Source organism: Leucoraja erinacea, chromosome 29 (assembly GCF_028641065.1).
Source record: "Leucoraja erinacea ecotype New England chromosome 29, Leri_hhj_1, whole genome shotgun sequence".
Taxonomy (NCBI): domain Eukaryota; kingdom Metazoa; phylum Chordata; class Chondrichthyes; order Rajiformes; family Rajidae; genus Leucoraja; species Leucoraja erinaceus.
Genome location: NC_073405.1, coordinates 5391600 through 5417313, shown reverse-complemented (window position 1 = coordinate 5417313; position 25714 = coordinate 5391600). Strand labels below are relative to the sequence as shown.

At 49.8% G+C, this 25714-nt stretch overlaps 1 protein-coding gene across 1 annotated transcript; it reads left to right on the top strand.

The window, feature by feature from the left end:
• Positions 1 to 25714, top strand: keap1a (kelch-like ECH-associated protein 1a). The gene is made up of 6 exons (XM_055658406.1): positions 1 to 171; positions 11902 to 13331; positions 15485 to 16161; positions 20514 to 20719; positions 21766 to 21942; positions 24484 to 25714. The coding sequence occupies exons 2-6, from the start codon at positions 12849 to 12851 to the stop codon at positions 24678 to 24680; spliced, it is 1740 nt and encodes a 579-aa protein (XP_055514381.1). The 5' UTR covers positions 1 to 171; positions 11902 to 12848; the 3' UTR covers positions 24681 to 25714.

The following is a 25714-nucleotide window of genomic DNA, read 5'->3' as shown; positions in this document are numbered from 1 at the left end:
GCTATCTTTGACTGCTGCTGGCTCACAGAGTCCCAGCTGGGAATCCCCAGTGTGTGTTATAACAGAAGCAACACATTCGCTTACGAGTGTCTCACGATTAAACAGCACCCCATTTGGCAGAGAAAGGGCGTGTGTCGATTTGGACGAGAGAGAAGTCAACTCACAACTCAGGTGAGAAAAAAGAGACATCTTTCCTATTTCTTACAGCGCCCTCGGACAATCCAGAGAGAGTTTTACGTGGACATCATGCAAGCGCCGCCAATTGCTGGTTCTGTACCCGAAGATGGACAGACTACAAAGTAAACTCGAGCGGGTCGGGCAGGGCAGCATCTGTTGGGGGGGGAAGGGAACAGGCCAGTCGGGGGGGGGGGGGGGGGGGAAGAGTCGGGACCCTTCTTCAGAGAGTTTTTAGCTGCAGCGAAAAGGTTTTTTAGGGCGGAAAGGTGGGAGGATTCAGGGGAGGAAGGAACTGCAGATGGTGGTTTATGCTGAGGGTAAACACACAAAGTGCTGGAGTAACTCAGCCTTCAAGAAGGAACTGCAGATGCTGCAAAATCGAAGGTAGACAAAACGTGCTGGAGAAACTCAGCGGGTGCAGCAGCATCTATGCAGCGAAGGAGATAGGCAACGTTTCAGGAAGGAAATAGGCAACGTTTCGCGCCGAAACACGGAAGGGTTTCGGGACGAAACGTTGCCTATTTCCTTCGCTCCATAGGTGCTGCTGCACCCGCTGGGTTTCTCCAGCACTTTTGTCTACCTTCGATCTGCAGTTCTTTCTTAAACCCTTGCATCCTCTCTCTTTCTCTCTCTCTCCCCCTCCCCCCCCCCCCACCCTACTCCTTGTACAAGTTTCAATGTGGCCCTGGTTAGTTTCATTGTCTGTAACACGTTTTCACCTCCGCGACCACAGCCAACAATGGCATGTTTGTGTCTCACTTTTTTTTGTTGTTGCATATCTTTCATTCATTTGTTCTATCTCTCTCTCTCTCTCTCTCTCTCTCCCTTTCTATCTCTGGTTTCCCCTTTCCCCTCGACTCTCAGCCTGAAGAAGGGTCTCGACCTATTCCTTTTCTCCAGAGATGCTGCCTGACCCGCTGAGTTACTCCAGCTTGTTGGGTCTCTCTTTGGTGTGTCAGCCATGATCACATTGAATGGCGGTGCTGGCTCGAAGGGCCGAATGGCCTACTCCTGCACATGTTGTCTATTGCACCACTAGGAGGCTGGAGCCATAGAGTGAGAGGCTGTATTTGTGCAAGGGACGGGGAGAGCAGCAATAAAGTATCTCACTGGAGTGTAAAAGACGATTCTAAAAGGGTCGGCCTTATAGAAACATAGAAAAGTGTACAGTAGGTGACTTCGGGGAGCAGCAATGAAAGTGATCCAACTCGTATCCCATACCTGCCTTTTTTACCCCCATAGTAGACGATTCTAAAAAAGCCGAGAAGCTTAACATAGAAACATAGACAATAGGTACAGGAGTAAAGGCCATTCGGCCCTTCGAGCCTGCACCGCCATTCAATATGATCCATGGCTGATCATTCCATAAACTCAGTATCCTGGTACCTGCCTTCTGGCAATAATGTCCTTCTTCAGATTGCACCCCCCTGTTTTGTGCAGGGACTTATCTCATCCCTTCAGCCACAAGGTGACGGGGGCCACATCTAACTCCCCCTCTTAAAACGAGAAGCTTAATATAGCCAATGAACTGTGGCCTCAACTACCTTCTGTGGCAGAGAATTCCAGAGATTCACCACTTCTCTCACTGTGTGACAAAATCTGACTCCCTTTTATAGCCTCTCAACTACCTTCTGTCAGAGAGTTCACAGGTCACTGTGTAAAAACAGATTTCCTCATCCTTATCCTTAAACTGTTACCTTAAACTGTGACCCTTGTTCTGGACTTCCCCAACATCGGGAACAATCTTCCTGCATCTAGCCTGACCAACCCCTTAAGAATTTTGTACGTTTCTATAAGACCCCCCCCCCCCCCACCTATCTTCTAAATTCTAGCGAGTACAAGCCGAGTCTATCCAGTTTTTCTTCATATGAAAATGCCTGACATCCAAGGAATCAGTCTGGTGAACCTTCTCTGTACTCCCTCTACGGCAAGAATGTATTTCCTCAGATTAGGAGACCAAAACTGTACGCAATACTCCAGGTGTGGTCTCACCAAGACCCTGTACAACTGCAGTAGAACCTCCCTGCTCCCATACTCAAATCCTATACTCTAAGGTGAAAGGGGGGAAATTTGAGAGGGACCTCAGGGGGCAACCTTTTTGCTCAGAGGGTATAGTACGCATCTGGAACAAGCGGCCAGAGCAAGCTATAGGGGGGTTGCACGTAAGGTCACTGGGTCATAGGGCTTGATGCACGGAGCCGCTGAATCCATCTGGAGGACATCGCAGCTTCCGGTATTTGTTGTTAATACACGAAACACGTACTTTCCTACCCGTTAAAAACCGCCAAAATTGTGAATTTGTACGCTGTAAAAAATAGTGGGTCGGGGTAAGCGTGAGAGACATGTACCGGACTTTAGAATCCCAAACGTGAAGCGAAATGAAGGTACAGAGAAGCGAGGGCTGAAGGGACAACAACAGCTAAAGTGCTTGGCGAACATTGGCCGTGCAGATATCGGAATTGAAAATATTGGGAATTATCGTGTTTGCTCACTGCATTTCATCAAGTAAGGCATTAATCGTGTGTTTTCTTGATTTCTTTGGCATCTAAAAAGTCTCGGGTGATAAATCTGGCTGTAAAATTTTAAAATCCCCATGGCTCGGAAGTGGGATTTTACATACAAAAAGAAAATGCTTCTGAAGTTAAATTTATCATTAAAACAATCTCCAGATGTACGAGTGGTGTGTGGAAAAGTAAGTTTTCTATCATGCTATATTTTGGCAAATAATAACATGTCCTGACAACTTATACACCCACTCCCTTTCAATAGGATATTGTCAATTTGCTGAGGTTGATTAAGTCCAATTAACAGCTAACAATTATGCCATTCCTTGGCTTGCATCTGAGTAAAAGGTAATTCAAAACCCACGTACGTCTGCGATTTTTTTAAATGATAAATTTTGCTTCAGATGCGTTTTCATTTTGTATGTAAAAACCCACTTGAGAACCATGGGCGATTTTAAAATTTTACAGCCAGATTTATCACTTCTGAAACTTTTTAGATGCCAAAGAAATCAAGAAAAAAACACAAATAATGCCTTAGTTGATGAAATGCAGTGAGCAAACGGCCAATGTTCGCCAAGCACTCTGGCTGTTGTTGTCCCTTCAGCTCTCGTTTCTATCTACCGTCATTTCTCCTCACTTTTGGAATTCTGAAGTAGGCTAAATGTCTCTCACGCTTATCCCGATTTCCATCATTATTTACAGCGCAAAAATGGACAATTTCAGCGGGTTTTAACGGGCCCGCTACGCTGGAAACAATGGTCAGTGCCTACCTGCAGTTCATCGTGTGTACTCCACTTGGAGTAGCTTAGCAACGGTATGGGTCATGGGTCGTGACCCGACTGCCGTGAAACCTCCCTATAGACTGGGATACCATTTACAAGACATTTGAACAGGTATATGGATAGGAAGTGTTTAGAGGACCATGCACGGTGGCGCAGCGGTAGAATTGCTGCCTCACAGCGCCAGAGACCCGGGTTCGATCCTGGCTACGGGTGCTGTCTGTACATAGTTTGTACGTTCTCCCCGTGACCCTGCGTGGGTTTTCTCCGGGTGCTCCGGTTTCCTCCCACACTCCAGGTTTGTAGGCTAATTGGCTTCGGTAAAATTGTAAGTTGTCCGTAAGCGTAGGATGATGTAAGTGTGCGGGAAGGCTGGTCGGCACGGACTCGCTGGGCCGAAGGGCCTGTTTCTGCGCTGTATCTCTAAACTAAACTAAGCAGTGAGCTACTTGGGCAAGGCGGGGTGAAGAGATTGTCTCTGTGTTGTGTGTGGCTCTATGCCTCTGGGGAGAGTGGGCATGTTTTAACTTGGAAAACAGAGGCAAGTGTAGACAAAGTGGATATGTCTGATGGAAGTAGGCCAGTTGTGTGTCCAACAAGAGACTGTGTTGAAAGCCTCTCTGGTGAGGCGGGTCTGTTTAGGGGAGCCTCGAATTTGGTTTATTGTCATGTGTACCGAGGTACAGCGAAAAGCTTTTTCATTGCGTGCTAACCAGTCAGCTATACGTTTAATAGACAATAGACAATAGGAGCAGGGGTAGGCCATTCGGCCCTTCGAGCCAGCACCGCTATTCAATGGCTGATCATCCCCAATCAGTACCCTGTTCCTGCCTTCTCCCCATATCCCCTGACTCCGCTATCTTTAAGAGCCCTATCTAGCTCTCTCCTGAAAGCATCCAGAGAACCTGCCTCCACCGCCCTCTGAGGCAGAGAATTCCACAGACACACCACTCTCTGTGAGGAAAAGTGTTTCCTCGTCTCCGTTCTAAATGGCTTACTCCTTATTCTTAAACTGTGGCCCCTGGTTCTGGACTCCCCCAACATCGGGAACATGTTTCCTGCCTCTAGCGTGTCCAAACCCTTAATAATCTTATATGTTTCAATGAGATACCCTCTCATCCTTCTAAACTCCAGAGTGTACAAGCCCAGCCGCTCCATTCTCTCAGCATATGACTGTCCCGCCATCCCGGGAATTAACCTTGTAAACCTACGCTGCACTCCCTCAATAGCAAGAATGTCCTTCCTCAAATTAGGGGACCAAAACTGCACACAATACTCCAGGTGTGGTCTCACTAGGCTTCCGTGAGTTATGAATTTATGAACATTATTACTATCTAGCCGATGAGGAGACCATTCAGTTTCGTTTAGTATAGGTGTACAGCACGGAAACAGGCCCTTCGGCCCACCGAGTCCGTGCCGACCAGCGATTCCTGCACATTAACACTATCCTACACACACTGGGGACAATTTACAATTATACCAAGCCAATTAATCTACAAACCTGCACGTCTTTGGAGTGTCGTTGGAAACCGGAGCACCCGGAGAAAACCCACGTGGTCACAGGGAGAACGTACAGACAAGCAGCCAGCCGTAGTCAGGATTGAACATGTTGTAAGGCAGCAACTCCACAGCTATGCCAAGGCACAAGCTGCCTGATAACAACTGTGAAAATGCTGAACAAAGTGTCTTATTGACACATCACAAAGTATCTATGCGATTGTGCTTTGGGCCTGTCCCACTTAGGCGATTTTCTTTTAGCCAACTACGGGCGACTAACTTGTCGCCACATGTTCGCCGTCGGTCGCCGGGAGTCGTCTCCTCGGTCGCGCAAAAAGTCGTAGCGTCTTTCTGATCGCCGCTAAATTTTCGACACGTTGAACATTTTTCGGCGACAGTGAGCTTGACGCCAATGAGCGTAGCGTGACGTCTCCTGGCGTAGGCGTTGTCGTAGGTTGCCGCCGGTTTTTCGTCGACCTGCTTCGACCACGACAGTCGCCGGCAGTTGCCTAAACAATCGCCAAGTGGGACAGGCCCACTCGTCTTGTTCCCGCCACAGAAGTTGACTCCGAATTCCCCACGACGGAGTGGTATCTCCGCCTCTCTCCTGTCCATGTTTTCAGGTGAGCGGATCTTCCGAAGCCCCGGTTCATATCGCTCACGTCTATGTCAAGAGCAGAGAATATTTTGGATAATCTCTTGGCTTTGTAGATGCTTCAGCTGACATCAGTAAAGCAACTGACTGCTGTTGGCGGAATGGTTTGGGGCTGGACGGTGGCACAGCGGTAGAGATGCTGCAGCGCCAGAGACCCGGGTTCGATCCCGACTGCGGGTGCTGTCCGTAAGGAGTTTTTAACGTTCTCCCTGTGACCGCGTGGGTTTTCTCCGAGATCTTCGGTTCCCTCCCCCCCACACTCCAAAGACCTACAGGGAGGCACCATACAGCCTAAATGGCTTCGGTAAAATTGTAAATTGTCCTTCGTGTGTGTAGGATATTGGAAGTGTGCGGGGATCGCTGGTCGCTGCAGTGGGCCGAGAGGGCCGGTTTCCGCGCTGTATCTCTAAACGCAACGTTGTCATGCCACTACAGTAAAAAAGGAACTGGCTTCACTGGGTGAAGGGTTACCGCACTTCCTGGGGCTGTGAAACATTCTGTCGAATCTCACTTTGCCCCTTTCCGCCAGAATGTGCAGCTGCAAAAACCGACATCTCAAATTTAAAGCATTTTTGGAAAGCCGAGATAGTGGATGTTGAGTGGATGTTCCCAATCATGGGAGAGTCTAGGGCCAGAGGGCACAGCCTCGGGATTAAAGCACGGACCTTTAGAATGGCGGCAAAGACGAGTGTCTTTAGCCAGAGGGTGGTGAATCAACAACACATGGCTGTGGAGGCCAAGTCGTCGGGTAGTTTTAAAATGGAGATTGAGAATTTCTTGATTAATAAGATTGTCAAAGGTTACAGGGAGAAGGCAGGAGAATGGGGTTGTGAGGGGGAAATGGATCAGCCATGATCGGATGATGGGCCGAATTCTGCTCCTGTGTCCTATGGTCCTATGGGAAATATTCCAGACCCATTTTCTCTTTGATTAAAGAAACCAGTCATTGCTCTTACTGACTGGTGCTGCAGAGAATGGATCCTGGTGCAACCGTGAAACATCTCAGACACGCACACACACACGCACGCACACACACGCACACACAGACACACACACACAGACACGCGCACACACACACACACATGCACACACACAGACACACACACACAGACACACACACACACAGACACACACACACACACACACACACACACACACACACACACGCACACAGACACACACACACACACACACACACACACACACAGACACACACACACAGACACACACGCACACACACACACACGCACACAGACACACACACACAGACACACACACACAGACACACGCACACACACACACACACACACACAGACACACGCACACACACACACACACACACACACACACGCACAGACACACACGCACACACACACACACACGCACACACACACACACACACAGACACACACACAGACACACACACACACACACACACACACACACACACACGCACACAGACACACACAGACACACACACACACACACACACACACACACACACACACACACACACACACACACACACACACAGACACACACAGACACACACACAGACACACGCACACAGATACATACGCACACACACACAGACAGACTCACACGCACAGTTACGCATGGACACACACAGACACTCACACACACACACACTCATTCCTTGCCTATATTTATTCCCATTTCTCTGCATTTGGCCCATATCCTCATCTAAACCTTTCCTATCTATGTATTTGTCCAAACATCTGTGAAACATTGTGTGTATCTGTGTCTGCCCCATCTATTCTGTCTACTCACCGCACCCAATGTGGAAACAACTTGCCCTCCGATCTCCTTGAAATGTTTACACACTCACCTTCAACTATTGCTCTCCAGCAAGACTCCCTATTGTCAATCATTATTAGATGTGAGCCCAGTATTACAGGCCCTGGCACTCTGCCCTGGCCAGTGTTAAAGTGTCTATTCTGCAAAATGTCATGTAAAGTCATGGCTGTATGTTGTTCTTTATTGGTGGGGGGGGGGGGGGGGGGGGGGGTTGTTGGTGTTGGTGGGTGTATGGAACTGGCATCTTGGTCTGAAGAAGGGTCTCGACCCGAAACCTCACCCATTCCTTCTCTCCAGACATGCTGCCTGTCCCGCTGAGCTACTCCAGCATTTTGTGTCTATCTTCAATGTCATACTGCTTGGGACAGCAGCATTGCAAGCTCAGCTAAACGGAAACATAAAGGCAGCTCGACAGGGAGGCTCAGAGAAGTGTTTGCAGAGCAATTATTTACTGTAAAATGCTCAATAGAAATCAGTGCAAAGGATTCAAAGGGCTCTTCAAATCTTGCGCCCAATCCAATCTTCACTGGGCAGTAGTTTGCTATCCCTTTAAAGCATAGAAACATAGAAAATAGGTGCAGGAGGAGGCCTTTCAGCCCTTTGAGCCAGCACCGCCATTAATTGCGATCATGGCTGATCGTCCCCAATCAATAACCCGCAGGGAGACTAGCATTTCAATTAAAATGCAGGAAGATTGTTCCCGATGTTGGGGAAGTCCAGGACAAGGGGTCACAGCTTAAGGATAAGGGGGAAATCCTTTAAAACCGAGATGAGAAGAACTTTTTTCACACAGAGAGTGGTGAATCTCTGGAACTTTCTGCCACAGAGGGTAGTTGAGGCCAGTTCATTGGCTATATTTAAGAGGGAGTTAGATGTGGCCCTTGTGGCTAAGTGGATCGGGGGTATGGAGAGAAGGCAGGTACGGGATACTGAGTTGGATAATCAGCCATGATCATATTGAATGGCGGTGCAGGCTCGAAGGGCCGAATGGCCTACTCCTGCACCTAATTTCTATGTTTCTATGTTTCTATATCTCACCTCCCTCTCCATCTCTCCCCCCCCCCACCCTAGTTCTCCCACCAGTTTCACCGTCCTGATTAATTTCACTGTTCCTATACCTTGTTGTCACCTTCCCCTCAGTTGGCAATGAACCATTCTACATTCCCTCAATGTGGAGGAAGGAACTGCAGGTGCTGGTTTAAACCAAAGATGGGCACGAAATGCTGGAGTAACTCAGCGGGGTTATCTGCCCTCCAGAGATGCTGCCTGTCCCGCTGAGTTACTCCAGCGTTTTGTGTCTATCTTCCTTGTATGTCAATACTTGACCAATAAACTTAGTCTGAAGAAGGGTTTCGGACCGAAACGTTGAATATTTCCTTCGCTCCATAGACGCTGCCTCACCCGCTGAGTTACTCCAGCATTTTTGTGTCTACCCTCGATTTTCCAGCATCTGCAGTTCCTTCTTAAACATTACTTACCGACTTACTATCTTACATTTCCTTGATCATTGTCTGCTTTGATCTGTCGCTTTCACACCTAAAGGGCCTGTCCCACTTGGGCGACTGCCGGGGACTAGTTTTAAATGGAAGTCACCTGCTACAACTGGCGACAACCTACGACAGCAAACGTTGTCGCCACTGCCGCCGAAAAAACACGTTGAAAACTTTGCTGGCTGCAGTCGCCCCAAAAAATCACCTAAGTGGGACAGGCCCCTTACCCTTCCATAGAAACATAGAAAATAGGTGCAGGAGTAGAGGCCATTCGGCCCTTCGAGCCTGCACCGCCATTCAATATGATCATGGCTGATCATCCAACTCAGTATCCCGTACCTGCCTTCTCTCCATAACCCCCTGATCCCCTTAGCCACAAGGGCCACATCTAACTCCCTCTTAAATATAGCCAATGAACTGTGGCCTCAACTACCCTCTGTGGCAGAGAGTTCCAGAGATTCACCACTCTCTGCGTGAAAAAAGTTCTTCTCATCTCGGTTTTAAAGGATTTCCCCTTTATCCTTAAGCTGTGACCCCTTGTCCTGGACTTCTCTAACATCGGGAACAATCTTCCTGCATCTAGCCTGTCCAACCCCTTAAGAATTTTGTAAGTTTCTATAAGATCCCCTCTCAATCTTCTAAATTCTAGAGAGTATAAACCAAGTCTATCCAGTCTTTCCACATAAGACAGTCCTGACATCCCAGGAATCAGTCTGGTGAACCGTCTCTGCACTCCCTCTATGGCAATAATGTCCTTCCTCAGATTTGGAGACCAAAACTGTATGCAATACTCCAGGTGTGGTCTCACCAAGACCCTGTACAACTGCAATAGAACCTCTCTGCGATATCTCTAGTTTCCCTCTCAGTCTGAAGAAGGGTCTCGACCCAAAACGTCACCCGTTCCCTCTCCCCAGAGATGCTGCCCGACCCGCTGAGTTACTCCAGCGTTTTGTGTCTTATCTTTGGAGTAAACCAGCATCTGCAGTTCCTTCCCACACATTGAAGCAACAATGCTGGTTAATGTAAGGCATTCCTGAATCGCATCAGGGACTTCCTCGTTAGATAATACGTGGCTTTAGCGATGACATCTCTCCCCCTCATCAATTTATCTGATCGTACTGCCGAGGTCACATGATCTGTGCAATTAAAGCAACCGTCTGTTTTTGATTAGTCACGGCACATCAGCAAAAGTGGATTTCTGTTATCAGGCAACTGAACCATCCCACCTACAACTAGTGCGCAGTCAGAAGGTCATACGTGATAGGAGAAGAAGAAGGCCACTCGGCCCATCAAGTCCACTCCCCCATTCAATCATGGCGGGTCTATCCCTCCCTCCTAACCCCATTCTCCTGCCTTCTCCCCATAACCCCTGACACCCGCACTAAGCAAGAATCTATCTATCTCTGCCTTAGAAATATCCACTGACTTGGCCTCCACACCTTTCCATGGCAAAGAATCCCACAGATTCACCACAATAGATAATAGACAATAGGTGCAGGAGTAGGCCATTCGGCCCTTCGAGCCAGCACCACCATTCAATATGATCATGGCTGATCATCCCCAATCAGTACCCCGTTCCTGCCTTCCCCCCATATCCCCTGACTCCGCTATCTTTAAGACCCCTATCTAGCTCTCTCTTGAAAGCATCCAGAGAACCTGCCTCCACCGCCCTCTGAGGCAGAGAATTCCACAGACTCACCACTCTCTGTGAGGAAAAAGTGTTTCCTCGTCTCCGTTCTAAATGGCTTACTCCTTATTCTTAAACAGTGGCCCCTGGTTCTGGACTCCCCCAACATCGGGAACATGTTTCCTGCCTCTAGCGTGTCCAAATGACATTGAATGGTGGTGCCTGCTCGAAGGGCCTATTTTCCTATGTTTGTTCTAAGTTTCCAGTTGATTCCAACCACCAAGCAGACTAGGAACTCGAGTTGGTCCGGCCAAACTGTTCGTGGCAAGGTCGAAACGCTCACTGGCCGTTCACAAGCTCGCCGAGGGTCTGTCTGTGGGCCAGCCCTGTGTCAAACATAAAGTGCTGTGTCAGGCAGCATCTGTGGTGGGAATGAACGGATGTTGTTTTGAGTCAGGACCTTTGTTCAGATTGATTGTGGTGGTGGGGTGGGGCACAAGATCTGGATAGTGATAGGTGGCAGATGGACACAAGGAGCTGGAGTATCTCAACATGAGAGGCGGCATCTCTGGAGAAAAGGAATGGCTGATGGAATGGTCTCGACCCGGAACTTTACCTACTCCTTCTCTCCAGAGATGCTGCCTGTCCCGCTGAGTCACTCCAGCTTTTTGTGGATGTCTTTGGTATAAACCAGCATCTGCAGTTCCTTCCCACACAAGAGTTAGATGGATACAGGGAAGGTCTGTGCACTGACTGTAAGTGTGGGTGTGTGTGGGTGGGGGGTGTGTGTGTGAGGGTGTGTGTGTGTGTGTGTGTGTGTGTGTGTGTGTGTGTGTGTGTGTGTGGGGGTGTGTGTGTGTGTGTGTGTGTGTGTGTGTGGTGTGTGTGTGTGTGTGTGTGTGTGTGTGTGTGTGTGTGTGGGGGTGTGTGTGTGTGTGTGTGAGGGTGTGTGTGAGTGTGTGTGTGTGTGGGTGGTGTGTGTGTGGGTGTGTGTGTGTGTGTGTGTGTGTGTGAGTGTGTGTGTGTGGGTGTGTGTGTGTGGTGTGTGTGTGTGTGTGTGGGTGGGTGTGTGTGGGGGTGTGTGTGTGTGTGTGTGTGTGTGTGTGTGTGTGTGTATGTGTGTGTGTGTGTGTGTGTGTGTGTGTGTGTGTGTGTGTGTGTGTGTGTGTGTGTGTGTGTGTGTGAGTGTGTGTGTGTGAGTGTGAGCGTGTGTGTGTGTGAGTGTGCATGTGAGTGTGAGTGTGAGTGTGAGTATCATGGACTGGGTGTCCCAGCCCTGGTTGAGTAAATGAAACGTTGAGCAACATCACGTTGCTGGTAATAATCTAACACCAGCTCTCTTCCCTCTATGCAGTGCGTTAACTGTGGCTTCCTGTGGACGACTCTGTCGCTGCTGTGAGTTGCTGCTACTCAGTTTGGGGAGCGTACACCATCGCCCAGCCCCTTCCTTCCGCCATTGGATCCGCACAGAGAGATCTAAAGAGGTCTGAATCATGACGGGAAGTTAAAGGGGGGTGCAGTCCTGGCCCACAACAGCTCCGTGTCCGAGACTCTACCGTCGTTCTGCCAACCCTCCTGCCTTCACTCACTGGCAACAAGAGACGTTAACGTGACCACGGTCTCTCCACAAGGGCTTCCGATCGGTAATTGCGGACTGAATGTCTGGACTTCAAACGATTTTCTGATCGATCCGCTGAATCCGTGGGAATTGGTGACGACACCCAGCTTCTGCCCCCCCCCCCTCCCTTTGTGTCTCCCACTCACCCAACGGCACAACAACCCTGCTGAAGCCACGGGGGAAGAATCTCGCTCTCGGGACACGGTAGGGCCTGACGCTGTTGGTCTCGCTTGGTGCGAGGATCGATGTGATGGGGGGCGGGAGAGGACACTTGGTACCAGCGCCGTAGACCGAGACCCGGTGAAAGTGGAGCTGCCATAACGCCGCTCCCCGGGGATCCTTCCAGAAGCGGCCGGGAGAGATTGGGGACCTCCTGTTCGACGTTAGAGATACAGCGCGGAAACACCCGAGCCCGTGCCGGCCAGCGATCTTCCCGTCGTACGCTAACACTATTCCTAGTGAACACACTAGAGGCAATTTACAATTTTATTTACTATTAACCCGCACGTCTTTGTGGAGTGTGGGAAGAGGCCCGAGCACCCGGAGAAAACCCACGCAGGTCACGGGGAGAACGTGCAAACTCCGTACAGACAGCACCCGTGGTCGGGATTGAACCCGGTGGGGTCGAGACCGTTCCGGTCGGTTTGAGGTCGATGTCTCGCCGCTGAAGGGGGAGCAGGCACATGGATCACCCACAGGGGTGCCACCCTTGCCAGGCACTGTCCGTGATGCACGCCCTGCGGCTGGACCAGCAACTGTGCGACGTGACGGTGCGCGTGACCCACGGCGGCAAGGAGCAGGCGTTTGCCGCCCACCGCGTGGTGCTGGCCGCCAGCAGCCCCGTGTTCAGGGCCATGTTCACCAGCAAGCTGAAGGAGCAGGGGGCGCCCGAAGTCGTGCTGAAGGGCGTGGATCCCAGGGCCATGGAGCGGCTGATTGAGTTCGCCTACACCTCGCTGGTGTCCGTGGATGAGCACTGCGTGCAGCAGCTGATGGTGGCCAGCTCCATGTACCAGGTGGACGGGGTGACCAGGGCCTGCACCGCCTTCCTGCTGCAAAACATGGACTCCTCCAACGTCATTGGAATTGCACACTTTGCCGAGCAGGTTGGCTGCGTGGAACTCTGCCAGAAGGCCAAGAAATACGTCCACATACACTTCACCGAGGTAACCCCAGCACTGGGGAGGCTGTTTGGGTTGAGGTTTGGGGCGGGTGGTTTGAACAAGTCGGTACCGGCAACAGTTGTCCAAAGAAGGGTGGAGCCCACAATGATCCATTGTTGGCTGGGGAAGAGGTGATAACGAACCCTGGACTCAACGCGCTGTAAAGTTGCACAGCATGGGAACAGTCCCTTCAGCCCTGCTTGCCCACACCGAACAACATGCCCCATCTACACCCGCCCCATCAGCCTGCATTTGGCCCATGCCCCCCTTTAAGAATAAGGGCTAGACCATTTAGGTGAGGGAAAAATATTTTCACCCAGAGAGTTGTGAATCAGTGGAACTCTCTGCCACAGAAGGCAGTGGAGGCCAATTCACTGGATGTATTCAAGAGAGAGTTGGGTGTAGCTCTTTGGGCTAACGGAATCAAGGGATATGGTGAGAAGGCAGGAACGGGGCACTGATTGGGGATGATCAGCCATGATCATATTGAATGGCGGTGCTGACCCAAAAGGCCGAATGGCCTACTCCTGCACCTATTTTTTATGTTTCAATGTTTCTGAACCTGTTCTATCCATGTACCTGAGTAATTGTTTCGTAAGTGATGCGATATTTCCTGCCTCAACTACCCCCTCCGGCAGCTCATTCCATAGGAGAATGCGTATCCTGTGTGTGTAAAAGTTACCCCTCAGATTCCATTTAAATCTTCTCCCCTTCATCTTAATATATCCTCTGGTTCTCGATTCCCCAACCCTGGGCAAGAGACCCCGATCTATTCCTCTCATGATTTTGTCCACCTCTATAAGATCACCCCATCATCTTCCAGCGCTCCAGGGAATAGGGTCCCAGCCGACTCAACCTCTCCCTGTAGCTCAAGCCCCTCGAGCCAAGACAACATCAGCATGAATCTTCTCTGTACCGTATCAAGCTTGACAACACCTTGCCATCTCGCTAGAATTTAGAAGATTCAGGGGGGATCTTATAGAAACTTACAAAATTCTTAAGTGGTTGGACAGGCTAGATGCAAGAAGATTGTTCCCGATGTTGGGGAAGTCCAGAACAAAGGGTCACAGTTTAAGGATAAGGGGGAACTCTTTTAAGACCGAGATGAGAATTGTTTTTTTCCACACTGAATCTGTGGAATTCTCTGCCACAGAAAGTAGTTGAGGCCACAGTTCATTGGCCATATTTAAGAGGGAGTTAGATGTGGCCCTTGTGGCTAAAGGGATCAGGGGGTATGGAAAGAAGGCAGGTACGGGATACTGAGTTGGATGATCAGCCATGATCATATTGAATGGCAGTGCAGGCTCGAAGGGCCGAATGGCCTACTCCTGCACCTATTGTCTATGTTTCAATGTTTCTATTGAGCCCAAAACTGAACACTACTCTAAATGCAGCTTCTCTCTCCCATGTCTTATACAACTGCAACATGTCCTCCCAACGTCTATGCTCTATAAGGCCAATGTACCAAAAGCCTTTTTGACCGCCCTATCTTCCTGCAACTCCAGCTTCGAGGAATCATGCACTGCCCTGCCAGATCCCTCTGCTCTGCGACACTTCCCAGAGCACTGCCATTCAGTGTGTAGGTCCTGCCCATGTTAGACCTCACCTCACAATGCAACACCTCACATTTCTCTGTATTAAACTCTGTCGGCCATTCCTCAGCCCATTCGATCAAGACCCTGCTGCAATAATAAGAAGAAATACTTTATTGATCACCTCAGGGAAATTCAGATGTCCAGAAGCCCCCAACTAACAAACCCACACATTCAAAACGAACGCAGACAGATAATACATAAAATACAATGTGGACACTTCCTGAGGTCAATAAATACTTAAAAAGGCCAACAATTAACAATAATTTTTTTATTTTTTTTTATTTTTTATTAGAAACAATGTACATACATCTCAATCAATTAAATAATGCAAAAAAGCATCCCCCTACAGCCTAGCGGTCCGAATTATAAAATCTAATGTCTGCGGGGGTGAAGGATCTCCTGAACCGCTCCGATCTCCAGGGCAGGGAGAGGAGTCGTTTGTTGTTCCTGAGTGCTCTTTTGACCGTCCAGAATTACAATATTTGACCAACGCCGGCCCCTGCCCCTCTCCCCCGCCCCCCAGGCCGATGCTGATCCTGAGCCGTGTGTTGCCTCCTCCAGGTGATCAAGGAAGAAGAGTTCTTCAACCTCTCCCACTGCCAGCTGCTGGATCTAATCAGCCAGGACGGGCTGAACGTGGGCTGTGAGACGGAGGTGTACAAGGCGTGCATGGAGTGGGTACGCCGGGACGTGGAGGGGCGAGCTCACTACTTCCACGCCCTCCTCAACGCCCTGCAGATCTACGCCCTGCCCCGCCGCTTCCTCAAGCACCAGCTGCAGGCCTGCCCCATCCTGGGCAAACTCAATCCGTGCCGGGACTTCCTCTCCAAGATCTTCCGGGAGATGGACCTGCGCCGCCCGTTGCCGCCGGTCAGGCAGCGCGGCAACCAGCTGGTGTACGTGGCCGGCGGCTACTGGCACCGCCCGCTGCCCAACGTTGAGGCTTTCAACCCCAGGACGGGACGGTGGGTGAAGCTGGCCGACATGCCGGTGCCCCGCAGCGGGGCGGGCACGTGTGTGGTGCTGGGGCTCCTGTACGCGCTGGGCGGCAGGAACAACGTACACGGGGAACACTTGGACATGGACCGGCTGGACTGCTACAACCCCCTGACCAACCGCTGGGCCACGCGGGCGCCCATGAGCGTGGCCAGGAACAGGGTTGGCGTCGGGGTCATCGACGGGATCATCTACGCCATCGGCGGCTCCTGCGGCTCCCTGCATCACCGCAGCGCAGAGAGGTGAGTGATCAACGGGGCAACCAGCCATCTTGTCTACACCCCCCGTCCCACCTCGTATCAATAGACAGTTTTGGTCTCCAATCAATCAATCGTACAGTTTTGGTCTCCAAATCTAAGGAAGGACATTATTGCCATAGAGGGAGTGCAGAGACGGTTCACCAGACTGATTCCTGGGATGTCAGGACTGTCTTATGAAGAAAGACTGGATAGACTTGGTTTATACTCTCTAGAATTTAGAAGATTGAGAGGGGATCTTATAGAAACTTACAAAATTCTTAAGGGGTTGTACAGGCTAGATGCTGGAAGATTGTTCCCGATGTTAGGGAAGTCCAGGACAAGGGGTCACAGCTTAAGGATAAAGGGGAAATCCTTTAAAACCGAGATGAGAAGAACTTTTTTCATGCAGAGAGGGGTGAATCTCTGGAACTCTCTGCAACAGAGGGTAGTTGAGGCCACTTCATTGGCTATATTTAAGAGGGAGTTAGATGTGGCCCTTGTGGCTAAGGGGATCAGGGGGTATGGAGAGAAGGCAGGTACGGGATACTGAGTTGGATGATCAGCCATGATCATATTGAATGGCGGTGCAGGCTCGAATGGCCTACTCCTGCACCTAATTTCTATGTTTCTATGTTTCTAGACAATAGACAATAGGTGCAGGAGTAGGCCATTTGACCCTTCAACCCAGCACCGCCATTCAATGTGATCATGGCTGATCATCCCCAATCTGTTCCCCGTCCCTACCTTCTCCCCATATCCCCTGACTCCGCTATTTTTAAGAGCCCTAACTAGCTCTCTCTTGAAAGTATCCAGAGAACCGGCCTCCACCGCCCTCTGAGGCAGAAAATTCCACACACTCACCACTATCTGTGAGAAAAAGTGTTTCCTCGTCTCCGTTCTAAATGGCTTACTCCTTATTCTTCAACTGTGGCCCCTGGTTCTGGACTCCCCCAACATCGGGAACATGTTTCCTGCCTCTATTGTGTCCAAGCCCTTAACAATCTTATATGTTTCAATGAGATGCCCTCTCATCCTTCTAAACTCCAGAGTGTACTAGCCCAGCTGCTCCATTCTCGCAGCAAACGACAGTCCCGCCATCCCGGGAATTAACTTTGTAAACCTACGCTGCACTCCCTCAATAGCAAGAATGTCCTTCCTCAAAATAGGGGACCAAAACTGCACACAATACTCCAGGTGTGGTCTCACTAGGGCTCTGTACAACTGCAGAAGGACCTCTTTATTCCTATATATTCGATTCCTCCTGTATCTACACAGCAGTGTGGGAGCAGCGTTGATGGAATCAGTGACCCATCACTGGTTAAGTTTAGAGACACTGTGCCCAAAAAACCCCTTTGGCCCATCTTTGCCCCCCACCAACCAACATGCCCCACCTACACTAATTTAGTTGCACTAGTGAAAGCAGGAACAGGCTATGATCATATTGAAGGGCGGTGCTGGCTCGAAGGGCCGAGTGGCCTACTCCTGCACCCATTTTTCTAATTTAGATTAGATTAGTTTAGTTTGGAGATGCAGCGTGGAAACAGGCCCTTCGGCCCATCAAGTCCGCGCCGACCAGCGATCCCCGCACATCAACACTATTCCACACACGCACACACACACACACACACACACACACACACACACACACACACACACACACACACACACACACACACACACACACACACACACACACACACACACACACACTAGGGACAATTTGCACTTACACCAAGCCAATTAACCTACAAACCTGTACGCCTTTGGAGTGTGGGAGGAAACCGAAGATCTCGGAGAAAACCCACGCAGGTCACGGGGAGAACGTACAAACTCAGAGTCGGGATCCAACCCGGGTCTCCGGTGCTGCATGGGTTGAGGACAGACACAAAAGGGTGGAGTAACTCAGAGGGTCAGGCAACATCTCTGGAGAAAAGGGAATAGGTGACGTTTCGGGTCGAGACCCTTTTTCAGACTGAGAACTTCGGGAAGGGGGAACGAGAGAGATAGACGGTGCTTTAGACAATATGCAAAAAGCTACGATAATCAAGGGGAAATGTTGGGCTCACAATGTGCCATTGTTGGCTGTGGGATAGGTGGATAGTGGAACTCGGCAGGACGACAATGAAACTAGTACGATGACTGGGGTGGGGGAGTGGATGGAGAGAAAGGGAAAGCAAGGGCTATCTGACGTTAGAGAAGTAAATGCCCGTACGTAAGCTGCCCAAACGAAATATGAGATGCTGTTCCTCCAATTTACGTTTGACCTCACTCTGGCAATGGAGGAGACCATTGACGGAAAGGTCAGCGTGGGGATGGGAGGGGGAGTTAAAGTGTTTGGCAACCGGGAAATCGCAGAGGTGGACTGAGCGGAGGTGTTCACAAAACCATCGCTGGGCCTGCGCTTGGTCTCGCCGATACAGAGCAGCTCACACCTACGCCACTGTGCCTGATGTCCAGTAACTAATCCCAAATCCATCTCATCGTACCTTCTCCCTGTGACCGCGTGGGTTTTCTCCGGGTGCTCCGGTTTCCTCCCACGCTCCACAAACGTGCGGGCTTGTAGGTTAATGGGCTTCTGTAAACTGTCTCTAGTGTGTAGGATAGATCTAGTTACGGGGTGATTGCTAGTCAGTGTGGACCCGTTGGGCCGAAGGGCCTGTTTCCACGCCGTATCTCCGGAACTAGGGAAGAGAATCATCCCACCACAAGCAGAGAGCAGCGCTGAACTATATCTACCACATTGGTGCCCCTCGGACTATCCTAGATCGGACTTTGCCCGCTAAACCTTGCATGAAACGTAATTCTCTTACCATGTACCTACATACTGTAATGAATCGATTGTAATCGTGGATTGTCTTTCTGCTGACTGGTTAGCACGCAACAAAAGATTTGAAAAATAAGGGACAGAAGTTTAGGGGTAACATGAGGGGGAACTTCTTTACTCAGAGAGTGGTGGCTGTGTGGAATGAGCTTCCAGTGGAAGTGGTGGAGGCAGGTTCGATTTTATCATTTAAAAATAAATTGGATAGGTATATGGACGGGAAAGGAATATGGACGGGAAAGGAGGATGGTGCTAGTGTGCGGGGATCGCTGGTCGGTGCGGACTCGGTGGGCTGAAGGGCCTGATTTGGCACAGTAACTCTAAAGTAAACCAGTTCAAGACATCCTCTTCTGAACAGCAAGCTGCAGAGTTGCCACATCATAAACTGAACGGCACTGGACTCGATGGGCTGAAGAGCCTGTGAGGGAGTGCAGCATTGGTTCACCAGGCTAATTCCTGGGATGGGCGGGACTGTCATATATTGAGCGACTGGGCTTGTATACACTGGAATTTAGAAGGATGAGAGGATATCTTATTGAACCATGTAAGATTATTAAGGGATTGGACACACTAGAGGCAGGAAACATGTTCCCGATGTTGGGGGAGTCCAGAACCAGGGGCCACAGTTTAAGAATAAGGAGTAAGCCATTTAGAACGGAGACGAGGAAACACTTTTTCTCACAGAGAGTGGCGAGTCTGTGGAATTCTCTGACTCAGAGGGCGGTGGAGGCCGGTTTTCTGGATGCTTTCAAGAGAGAGCTAGACAGGGCTCTTAAAGATAGCGGAGTCAGGGGATATGAGGAGAAGGCAGGAACGGGGTACTGATTGGGGTTGATCAGCCATGGTCACAGTGAATGGCGGTGCTGGCTTGAAGGGCCGAATAACCATATGACCATATAACAATTACAGCACGGAAACAGGCCATCTCGACCCTTCTAGTCCGTGCCGAACATGTATTCTCCCCCAATCCCATACACCTGCGTTCAGACCATAACCCTCCATTCCTTTCCCGTCCATATAACTATCCAATTTATTTTTAAATGATAAAAACGAACCTGCCTCCACCACCTTCACTGGAAGCTCATTCCACACAGCCACCACTCTCAGAGTAAAGAAGTTCCCCCTCATGTTACCCCTAAACTTCTGTCCCTTAATTCTCATGTCATGTCCCCTTGTTTGAATCTTCCCTACTCTCAGTGAGAAAAGCTTATCCACGTCAACTCTGTCTATCCCTCTCATCATTTTAAAGACCTCTATCAAATCCCCCCTTAACCTTCTGTGCTCCAAAGAATAAAGCCCTAACTTGTTCAACCTTTCTCTGTAACTTAGTTGTTGAAACCCAGGCAACATTCTAGTAAATCTCCTCTGTATTCTCTCTATTTTGTTGACATCCTTCCTATAACTAGGCGACCAAAATTGTACACCATACTCCAGAATTGGCCTCACCAATGCCTTGTACAGTTTCAACATTATGCTCCTGCACCTATTGTCTATTGACATGTGTCTGTGCCTTCTCTCACGGCTTCACCTGTAGGTACGACCCTGAAACAAACCGGTGGACAGCTATAGCGCCGATGCAGAGCCGGCGAATAGCGGCTGGGGTGGCGGTGTGGAGCGGGCTGCTCTACGTGGTCGGCGGGTTTGACGGGGACGAGCGTTTGCGCAGCGTGGAACGTTACTGCCCTGAAAGAGACACGTGGAGCTCCGTCACCCCCATGGGGACCGTGCGGAGCGGAGCGGGTGAGGCTCGCCTTGCAACGTTGGTGGAGGGGGGTGGGGATGAAGGGCGGCTGTTGGCGGAGATGAGAATACGGAGAGCAGGCGGGTGGTAAAAGCAGTGAAGGAGCAGTGGCAGATTGAATATAGTGGGGCAACGTGTGGTGGTGGTGGTAGGAATAAAGGCACAGACTGTGTTTTAAATGGGGAGAGAATCCAGTAATCGGAGGAGCAAAGGGATTTGGGAGCGCCTGTGCATGATTCCCAAATGGTTAATCTGCAAGTTGAATCGGTTGTAAAGAAAGCAAACTCCATGCTAGCATACTTTCAAGAGAGAGAGATAGGGCTCTTAACGGTAGCGGAGTCAGGGGACATGGGGAGAAGGCAGGATCGGGGTACTGATTGGGGATGATCAGCCATGATCACACTGAATGGCTCGAAGGACCAAACGGCCTACTCCTGCACCTATTGTCTATTGTCATTTATTTCGAGAGGGCTTGGATACAAAAACAGGGATGCAATGCTGAGGCTCTATAAGGCCGCATTTGGAATATTCTGAGCAATTTTGGGCCCCGTATCTGAGGAAGGATGTGGTGGCTCTGGAGAGGGTCCAGAGGAGGTTTACAAGACAGATTCCAGGAATGAGTGGGTTAACATATGACGAGTGTTTGATGGCACTGGGCCTCGACTCGCTGGAGTTGTCATTGCAACGTAAAGAATAGTGAAAGGCTTGGATAGAGTCTTACGTCGACCACTTCAGGAATATTGGAATGTTGGCCTTCAGCTCAATATTTGGAACGTATAAGGGTGGAAGGTTATAGACTCCAGGAATAGCAGATGCTGGAATCTTGCATAAAACACGAGGGGAATAGATCGGGTAGATGCCCAGAGTCGGGGAATCGAGGACCAGACGACAAAGGTTTAAGTTGAAGTGGAAAAAATGTAATAGGAATCTGAGGGGGTAACGTTTTCACACAAGGGGAGGTGGGTGTATGGAACAAGCTGCTAGAGGAGGTAGTTGAGGCTGGGACTATCCCAACGTTTAAGGCACATGTACCACCTCTCTCTAGGTGTGGTCACCCTGGGCCATTATATCTATGCTGCCGGGGGCTACAATGGCCAGGAGCAGGTTTCATCTGTGGAACGTTACTGCATCGATGGGGAACGCTGGGAATATGTTGGCAGCATGAAGCACAGTCGCAGTGCCATGGGGATGACCGCGTTTCAGCGGAAGATCTACGTCTTGGGTAAGAGCTGCACTCATCAGCAATGGGAATGCATGACGCCCATCATGCATGACGCCCCATACATGATGTCCATCAAACATGACTACATCATACATGATACCCATCATACATGATGTCCATCATACATGACTACATCATACATGATACCCATCATACTTGATGCCCATCATACATGACACCCATCATACGTCCATCATACATGACGTCCACCCTGCATGACATACGATGCACATCATACATGACGTTACTCTGCTGCCTCTGTAGTCATGCATGACCATAAAACAGCCTGCAACCTCGCTACTCTGAAGAAGGGTCTCGACCCCGAAACGTCACCCATTCCTTCTCTCCCGAGATGCTGCCTGTCCCGCTGAGTTACTCCAGCGTTTTGTGTCAATCCCCGCTGTACACATCCTTCCTTACGGCGTCTTACAGCGCCAGGGGCCCGGGTTCGATCCTGACTATGGGCGCTTGTCCGTACGTGTCCCACCCCCACCGTGACCTGCCTGGGTTTTCTCCGAGATCCTCGGGTTTCCTCCCACACTCGGAAGGTTAAGGATTTTTTTTTTTTTTTTTTTTTTTAATTAAGGCTTGCACCAAAGGATAAGTGTAATAATTTTATGTACAACTTCTTTTTTTTTTGTTACATTGAAAAAAGATGAGAATAAGAAAAAGAAGTTAGATAGTAAAGGATAGAAAGATGTGAAATATATAGTGTGTGAAGAAAGAAAACGAGTAAATGAAGAAAGTTGAGAGAGAAAATAGTGAAAAGAAAATAAAATAAAAAAGAAAAGGAGATCATTATTTATAATCTTGACCAACCCTCGTCCAGTCCTGAAACAGTTATTTTTTACAATTGTGTTGCACCATATGAGTCCAAAAAAACGACGAAAGGAGAATTGGCTTGGGATAAGTGTAAAATTGTCCCTAGTGTGTGTGGGATAGCGGGTCAGCACGGACTCGGTGGGCCGAAGGGCCTGTTTCCGTGCTGTACCACTAAACTAGGACCAAGGGACCTCTACTGTACTATCCACTGTTTGAATGAAGAAAAGCCTACGTCCTTTCAGTATTGTCGAGTAGTATAAGTAGATCGAGGCAGCCCACTGAGTCTATGTGCAAGAGTCTATTTAACATTCCCAGTTGGAGCTAGGCCACAAAGGCCCGTGGCAGTCCGCGCCTCCGTTCCGATCGTCCCGTGAACTATCGTCCTTCTCCTCGCCCGGCCCCCTTCGCCCAACGTGCCAACGGTTTGCTTATAATCGCGTGCACCAAGGTGAAATACTTTTATTAGAAGGTTCTCGACCCGAAACTTCGCCTGTTCCATCTCTCCAGAGATGCTGCCTCACCCGCGGAGTTTCTCCAGCATGTTTGTCTACCTATATTAGCCTCTGCAGCATGTTTGTCTACCTTTATTAGCCTCGATTGGAGACGCGTACACACTCCATCCGCTGACTGGAGCGCACGCTACAACAGAGCCTTCCACTGTACCTCCGTACAGGTGACCATAATATAACTAAACTAATGGCCCTCTCGACACCTCAGGAAGGAGATGAGGAGGAATTTCTTTCATCAAGATTCAAGAGAGTTTATATAGAGAATATAGTAGGCATGACGACAGAACATTACCGTTATATAAATATATACACACACATGAATAAATAAACAGATAAAATGCAAATAAACAGATAATGGGCTACGATTGTTCAGAGTTTTGTATGAGTTGAGTTTAATAGCCTGATGGCTGTAGGGAAGTAGCTATTCCTGATCCTGGGCGTTGCAGTCTTCAGGCTCCTGTACCTTCTACCCGAAGGTGACGAAACTGTGGAATTCTTTGCAACAGAAGGCTTTGGAGGACAAGTCATTGTGTATTTTTCAGGCAGCGGTAGATAGATTCTTGATTAGTGCGGGTGTCGGGGGGAGAAGGCTGGAGAATGGGTTTAGGAGGGAGAGATAGATAGAAACATAGAAAACAGTGCAGGAGGAGGCCATTCAGCCCTTCGAGACAGCACTGCCATTCATTATGATTATGGCTGATCTTCCACAATCAATAACCCGTGCCTGCCTTCTCCCCATATCCCTAGATTCCACCAGCCCCTAGAGCTCTATCTAACTCTCTCTTAAATCCATCCAGTGACTTGGCCTCCACTGCCCTCTGTGGCAGGGAAATCCACAAATTCACAAATCTCTGGGTGAAAACGTTTTTTCTCATCTCAGTTTTAAATGGCCTCCCCCCTTTATTCTTAGACTGTGGCCCCTGGTTCTGGACTCGCCCAACATTGGGAACATTTTTCCTGCATCTAGCTTGTCCAGTCCTTTTATAATTTTATACGTTTCTACAAGGCTCCCCCCTCTCATCCTTCTAAACTCCAGTGAATACAAGATCAGCCATGTTTGAATGGCGGAGTAGACTTGATGGGCCGAACGGCCTAATTCTGCCCCTATCCCATTCTGACCAGTTTGAATATTGATCTCACCATTTTATTTTCCTGGTGTTTATTTTCCGAGCATTAACATTTGCAATGTGATCCTCTCCGCACGGCGCAGGTGGATTTAGCCAGCATGGCTTCCTCAACAGCGTGGAGTGCTACGATCCGGAGAAGGACAAGTGGACAGAGGTGACCTCCATGCCCACGGCGCGCAGTGGAATGGGAGTGGCCGTCACCATGGAGCCCTGTCCCCGGAATCTGGCCCCCACCCCCACCCCCACCGTCTCCCCCCCCTATCGTCACCGGCTGAGATGAGCTGACCGACAGACGCCCGCCCATCTGCTGGTGGTCATCTCCCCATCCTCCTCCTCCGCCAGCTACTCCCTGCCCTGGTGCGGGGGGGGGGGTGGGGACACACAGACACACACACCGGGACTCTCAGCTCACGCACACAGTGACGGCAACTGTGCGAAACCTGCACGGCAGGAGAAACCAGGCTGCGAATCGACGTCTGCCTCTGCGGAAAGCAAGAAGCAAGGAATTGGACTTGGCACTTGGGGATGAACTTCTGCTTTCAAGTGTCTACTCTGAACATGGAACTGATTGTGAAGTTGCAGGCCTTCCGTTTAGTTTCGAGGTACAGCGTGGAAACAGGCCATTCGGCCCACCGAGTCCGTGCTAACCATTCTCCCGTTCACTAACTGGTTATCGCCCCCCCCACCTCATCATCCGCTCCCGACACTTAGTTCAATATAGTTTAGAAATACAGCGTGGATACGGGCCCCTCGGCTCATTGGCCCAACGCGCCCGTGCCCACGCCGACCAGCGGTCACTTGAACGCCATAACTATCCTCCTCGCTGGGGACAATTTGCAGAGTTAGCCAATGACATTTGCACGTCTTTGAGGTGTGGGAGGAAACTGGAGCACCTGGAGAAAACCCACACGGTCACTGGGGGAAACTGGCAAACTCCACGCAGACAGCACCCGAGGCCGGAGTTCGCACCTGGGTCCGTGGCGCTGTGAGGCAGCAACTCTACCGTGTCGGGTTGTCTGTTTGTCCTTTTGAACAGGAGCGGAAGGGACACGGTCCCTTGTGGAGGCGGGAGGGAAGAGGGTGAAGGATTTTCCAGACCACTCCATGTTATTCTTTGTAATATCCCAGCAAATTTTAATTTACTTTTTTTATTATTACACAAGTCGTATCATTAATCTTTCATTCATTTTTGAGCGAGTGCGATGAGAGGGCGGGGGGAATCGAACCTGCTGAGTCTCAGCCTGAAACATATGAACTCTCTTGACTCTAGCTGTAAACCTGCTGGTAGCTCCACTGATCCCATCCCCTGGTTCC

Coding starts and splice junctions, on each gene's coding strand:
- keap1a (XM_055658406.1), top strand. CDS start 12,849: ATGGATCACCCACAGGGGTGCCACCCTTGCCAGGCACTGTCCGTGATG. Junction 13,332..15,484: donor TCCACATACACTTCACCGAG/GTAACCCCAGCA, acceptor TGCCTCCTCCAG/GTGATCAAGGAAGAAGAGTT. Junction 21,943..24,483: donor GCGGAAGATCTACGTCTTGG/GTAAGAGCTGCA, acceptor CGCACGGCGCAG/GTGGATTTAGCCAGCATGGC.